At 39.4% G+C, this 6,715-nt stretch overlaps 1 protein-coding gene across 14 annotated transcripts in view; it reads right to left on the minus strand.

Moving 5' to 3' along the window:
* Positions 1 to 6,715, minus strand: part of Pam (peptidylglycine alpha-amidating monooxygenase) — a 272,033-nt gene that overhangs the window by 55,802 nt on the left and 209,516 nt on the right. For all 14 annotated transcript variants that reach the window (XM_029538822.1, XM_029538820.1, XM_029538818.1 and 11 more), the window contains 2 exons: positions 3,742 to 3,926; positions 2,443 to 2,514 (listed from right to left, as the gene is read on the minus strand). In XM_029538822.1, coding sequence (XP_029394682.1) covers positions 2,443 to 2,514; positions 3,742 to 3,926 — 257 coding nt within the window. The remainder of the gene's footprint in view (positions 1 to 2,442; positions 2,515 to 3,741; positions 3,927 to 6,715) is intronic.

Below are 6,715 nucleotides of genomic sequence, written 5' to 3' on the forward strand. Positions count from 1 at the left end.
GTCTATTTTTTGTTGAAGGTTAAAACATTCAAAGAGTAAATGCAACTTGGGTGAATGCATGAGCACAAATTTGGCCTGAACAACAAAATAAAGTCATGGGTTAATTTTAAGGGTTTACTTTAAAATTTATGGCACATGGAGTCATTTGTTTGAATAATTACAGTCCTCTTACTAGCTATTTGGTCAGCACGACTTCCTGGGGAATGAAATAAATAGGTATTTTGTGCAAACAAATGTCTCTTTGAAGAATGGGCTGTTCTCTCATTAATGAGTAGATTTAGCCTGTGCACTGTAAAGAAATAGATTGATCTCATTAGTACATCAGATAGTCTGTGTGAATGCACATATTTTCTGTGTCTCCACTTAAATATTCAGCCGATGGTCTCCAGTGCCCAGCAGGCTAACACAGAGACTACAGTGGCCATTGGCATGGCTCTGTGGGTCACTACTTCACAGAACACCGGAGGGGATAATGGATATACCCATTTCAGCATGTGAACACCAGAGCTTATTTTCTACAACTGAGTCAGAGTAATATTTCTTTCCAAGTTATATTACTTTTCCTTACAGTGTTTTTCAACTGTAAGCAGAAGAATACACAGTAGGACAGTTCTCTTGACTTCCCAAGAGTCTGGGTACATGTCAGACTTGATGCCATAAAGGAAAGGGGAGAGACATGGCAGCATATGGTGGTGGTAAGGCTTTAAGGGACAACAGGATGCATATTTGACACGCTCTAGATCCCAGTGATTAGAAATAAGACTGATTTGCTCATAAAGCTTTTGAGTTTTTAGCATTGATCAACTAACTAATGTCAAAAGGAAAGGACAATCCTGCCTCAGTTTACATATCTGCAAATGATGGTCTCATCTTACATATTTACATATATGGTAGCATTGGTGAATGAGTTTTAAGACTGCTCAAGTTATTTCAAAGACATAAACTCAAACTGTCCAGTGTGAAAATAATTAATTGTAAATCTTGACAAATTTCAGCATAGTTAAACTCTGTAATACTATCTGTATTTAGGTGATTATTCCTGAGTTGCTAACAAATATATCAACAGAATCCATAAAGTTAGCTATTATTCCTTGTGTTTGTGTATGGGGGGCAGTGATTGGGATTAAAAAAAAACCAGATATACAGATCTTTTTTAGGACAGTTATCCTCCTGGTTTTGAGTTAACACATAAATAGAAATATCTTAAGCTTTATTTTCTTTTAATACTTTATTTTAATACGATATTTTCTTGTGTATGTGTGTGTGTGTGTGTGTGTGTCCGTGATGGTTATGTATGTATGTGTGTTTGCATTTGTGTGTATGGGTACACATGTGTGCATGCCTCTGTGTGTGTGTGTGTGTGTGTGTGTGTGTGTGTGTGGTGTAGGCTTGAGGTTAATGCAGGTATCCTCTTCAGTTGATCTCTACTTACTGATGTAAGTTTTGGTGTTATTGTTGTTTGGTTGTTTGTTTTCTGAACTAAGAGCTCAGCCAGTTGGGTGCTCTCCATAGTCAGTTTGAGCAGGTGATCCCTTGTCTTGGATTTTCAAGCTCTGAGATTACAGACAGGCCACCATGTCTGGCTGCCTTCTTTGGAAGTGGTGGGGATGTGAACTCTGCCCTCAGGCTTATTCAACAAGCACCTTCCCCACTGAGGTATATTCTCGGCCCAACTCCCACACACCGTGACTAGAAAACATCCATTTCTCTTTTGTCTTAAACTGACATATCTTTGTATAAATATTAAGCTAATGTTTAGACGTGTATCATATATAGGCAGCAATGACTTAATAGGATGATATACTCTAATACCCGACACAAAACGGTATTTTCCAAAGAATTGGTAAGGGACTAAAATTCTGCAGTGGACTTTCTCACTGCCAGCACATGTGGTTTATGACACTATAGCTTCAAACAATCCTAATACACAGGACACAGGAAAAAGGATGCCTTCTTAACTCATCAGATGGCAATATAACAGGAGACTATGAAGCCACAGCAGTAGTCCATCCTGTCCAGCTGAGGGCAGAGAAGAGGCAGGTTGAATTCTTAAGTTCTTTTGGCTTGAAGCTCACATATAGTTAGTAACCTAAGAGTTTAAATGGAGACATTCACTAGGTTTCAGAAGCAGCGCGACGCTTGTTTCTCACGGTTTAATGTGCAGTTCTACAAACTGTATGGAAAAACTGCAATAGCAAAAAAACGGAAGCAAAGGCAGAAAAAAAGCCAAATGGGACTCAATTACACTAGGGAATCTTGCTCTTATGGCTAAGTGTGATAAATGACTACTTAGTTATAAATTAATTATGCACCATGTAAGAACAGTGGAGATATGGTCTGAGGCTGAAACAGTGACATAAACTATCTTATCGCGTCATCCCTTGGCTGCCTCTTTGGATAGGGACTACTCTGATGGGCCAGTTACAGAGGCAGGATGCTTACCCTGCTCAAATACTTCCTCCTCTCCCCGTTTTGGCTGCTGTATTAAAGCACTCTTTTCTCTGTTTTCTGTTTCTGTAAAAAATCAAAGAAGTTGATCATGAACTATCAGCATATATTACAGACTTAGTTTACTGGGATTCTATCATCAAAACAATGGTTTTAGCATTATTCAGGACCTATGTTCATTATATTATGTACTCTCATTCTCCGTCTCCCACCCACAGCACAACCACCTGTCTTGTTCCATAACCACGCCAACTAATTTTTTCTTTGGTAACGTTAAAAAATGTTTCAAGTACTCATATTTATTTTTTAAATCATATTTAAGGCACTTTAAAAAATATATAAACTTCTATTCTCTACATATATTAGCATTGTAGTCAACAACCTGATTACTAGCTGCTGTGGCATTTCACGGTGAAATTTACAAAACTCCATAAAGCCTTAGCAAACTTCATGCTGTAGCAATGTAAAACTACAGGAATGACAGTCAAGTGTGACCATTCTGCAAATGAGCAAAAAGCTAAAGCATGGGTTTGAAAATCAAACCTCAAGAGCAAAGAAAAGGAATGCCAAGAATTATCTTTCACTTGAAAAGGCACACTATGTGTGTGTGTGTGTGTGTGTGTGTGTGTGTATGTATTTGTGTATCCATGTGGGTGCTTGTCTATTTGCTACATTTGTGTAAGTGGTATACACATGCATATATGTATGTGCTGACTCAGATGTGTGTGTGTGTGTGTGTGTGTGAATGTGTGTGTTGAGTGTCTATTTGTACATGAAAACTGTGTGTGTACTATGCACTGTAAATGTGTGCATATATTTGTGTGTGTGTATGTTGATGGTTTTACACATGAGTGTGCATGTTTGTGGAGGCAGGATATCAATGCTGGATGTTCAGACAGTGTCTTTTATTGAATCAGGAGCTCACTCACTGATGGGGTTGTGCTGGGTAGCCATGAGAGCATTGGGACCTGCCTTTGTCTGCCTTCCTGCTGTGGGATTACGGATGTACACTACTGTGTCTCGTTTTTGTACACTAGTGATGGGGATCAGAACCGAGGGCATTATGCTTTAGTGCTAAACACTGTATCAACCGAGCCTTCTTTTACTGTTTTGATGGAAATATGCCAGGGAGTGGAGATTGTATATGAAAGAGAGGGGAGAAATATATGTGTGCATATGTGATTGGTTAAAGAAGTTAGAAATAATTGATTAATAATGTAGTTAAGTGAGACACAAAAAGGCAAATACAGAGCAGAAAGCCATCTGATACTCTGAGTTAAATATCCGACTCACCTTTGTGATGCCCATGGATCATAACCATGTCGGATTTTACAGGAATTGGAATATTGGCCTCTGCTGGGATAGTTCTGAACATATCTGGAGCCACATTCTGTGTACAGGTCATGAAGGAAACTGCATGCTTGGCTTCCATGTAATACATAATGTACAAGTTGCACATTTCATCACTAGATGTGCCACTGTAGGAAGAGGAAAGTAGAGAGAACATCGAAAGTGCTCATAGAAAACCCTTCCTTAATGCAAGAAAAATGCAACCTGTAAATCTGCCCACAATAGAGAAGAACTGCATCTATTTTATATTTCTCATTAAAACTTATCACAGTCTTCAACATCAAAGATGTATTTCCATCCAACATTGAAGTATCAGTGTCTGGTTATTCTGTGGATATCACCCAGTGTCACAGATAAAAATGATATTTAAGTAGCTCAGAGATACAGGTTTCCTCATAAATCCTTTTGTTCTTTATTTACCTACCGTGTTATAATACCTACACATAAATAATTACATTTTTAAAATTACAGTATTTGTTTAATGATGGTGTGATGGTGTTTTCCAGTTATCAACTTGGAACAATTTAGAATCATCTGGTGTTCCAGTTTCATCTCTGTTGCTTTCAAGAGAACTCCCTGACCAAAAGATGAATAGGGAAGGAGATGGTATATTTCAGTTTACAGGTTATAGGGTGTCAGGTCAGAAGCTCAAGGAGGAACTTAAAGTAGACATGATGGAGGGACACTAGCTGGTGTCTCAAGCTTAGCTTTCTTATAAGCTCTGGGTCACCAGCTTAGATTTAGTGTTCTGAGCAGTATGCTGGACTCTCCTGCATCAACTAGGAATGGAGACAATTTCCCAAACGCAAGGCACTAGACTAATCAGATCCGTGTGTTCATTCCATTGAGTCTCCACTCTGAGATGATTGTAACCTGTGTCAAGTGGATACCAAAAGCTGTGGGACATCTGAGAAAGGTATTTCAGTGAGAATGATCTAGATTAGATTCACCTGTCAGCTTGGCTGTGGGTGACTGGTTGATTTCGTTAATTGATGTGGGAAGAACTGGTCTAATAGTGGTGGCACCATTCCCTGGGTTCCGGTCCTGGACCAGAAGGTGTGCGGAGCCCAGACACATGCATGCATGCATGCATGCATCTTTTCTCTGCTCTTGACTATGGATGTCAGAAGCTGTTTTGATTTCTAACTGCCCTTCTTTCTTTGCAAAGATGGTCTGTAACTTTCAATCATGAGCTAATGAACCCTTTCTTCTCTAAGCTGTTTTTTTTTTTTTTTTTTTTTTTAAAATCAGGGTTTATTATAATCCATCAGTAACAAAAGGAGGACAGATGGTAAAATTTAAAATATGCCAATAGGAATCTCATGTATTACTTATAAGCACACTTACGGTCCAGTGCCTAGAAACTTGTTTGGGATTCCCTGCCTTCTTTTTATAGTCATGTGACTCCTAAAGTATCATAAGTATCTCCCTGATATCTGACAGTGGGACTGGAGCTAGGTAGTAAGGAACGGAAGAAAGGTGAGCAGCGATTCCCAGTGAATATGAGTAAGCTGTTCTAAGGAATGCACATCCTACCCAGGTAATACTGTACAGCTGACAGACAATGCTAAGTGTAGATGTCTAAAACAGCAAAGTAGCTGGTTCCAAGAAAACAGTTCCAGGTAATAGAAATAACACCAGATCCTTTACAAAGCATGTTTTCCTCCTCACTCAACACAGACTACCAGGTATCTAAGACTCTCTGTGGTAATTAAGGATTTGTATCCACCCACTTCAGAAGGCTTGCATAGCAACTTAATTCTGGATAAATAACGTTCCCTTTCGGTTATTAGTTGTAACCATTTTTAGTAAGCCTAATCAAAAAGCAGCTTTCTAACGTAGACTGTTTGCTCTGGAGGAATTCATCAGGACTGGTTTTTCCAGCAGTGTCATGAGGCAATCAATTCCTTTCCATAGCAACCTAGATGACATCAGCAAGAAAAGGGAAAAAAATAAAAATATTTTCCAAATCAGATGCGATTCCTGTAAGCTGTGAAAATGTGTGGTTCCCGTGAGACCTCGGGAATCAGCTCCCGAAAGGAGGACCAGCTCTGTGGCTGCTTCGGAAATCATTTGGCTTCTTACTGCAAATCTGATATATGTCATTTTAACAGCCTTTTCCATGCAATAAAAGCAAATCGTGAAGTGAAGCAACCCCAAGCCAACACCTGCTCACTGTGCACTTCTTCATGGTGTCAAAACACCATCCCAAATTATCTTTGAACAGTTTTAGAGCTGGTCAGAAAATTATGTGCTCTAAGAGGAACGGGTGGTGGCATAATAAAAGGATATGGGAGAAGGGAGCTTCTTCTGGTTTTAGCCTGCATGCCCTCTCTTGTAGGCAGGTTCATCTATGATTCTGTCACTGGTATTAGAAACTATTCTTTGAGAGTCAAAGGGATACCGAGGACAAACAGAAACATCCAGCCTTGTAGCATGAACATCTCTCACTTTCTTGGACTTCCCATCAGCAGACAGACATTGGTGGACTAGACAGACCACAGTCTGTAAGCCTTTGTAATAAATTCCCTTTCAATCTACATAGATTCATTCTAGCAGTTTGATTCCTCTAGAGATCTATGACTAATACAAGACCCATAAGCCCTAGTGAGATGGATACAAATCTCCCATCATCAACCTACCAACCAACCAAAGAAACAAAAGTCAGAGCCAGGTGGATCCAGCAGAGAATTCTGTAAAACCTGCAAAGAAATTAATGCTAATATATTCCTCAATATTCCACAAAATGAAAATTGAAGGCATATTGCCCAATTCTTTTTATGAAGCCACTATTACCCTGATGATAAAACCACACAAAGAACCGGGCGTGGTGGCACACGCCTTTAATCCCAGCACTCGGGAGGCAGAGGCAGGTGGATTTCTGAGTTCGAGGCCAGCCTGGTCTACAAAGTGAGTT

The sequence above is a fragment of the Mus pahari genome, chromosome 5 (genome assembly GCF_900095145.1).
Source record: "Mus pahari chromosome 5, PAHARI_EIJ_v1.1, whole genome shotgun sequence".
NCBI lineage: Eukaryota > Metazoa > Chordata > Mammalia > Rodentia > Muridae > Mus > Mus pahari.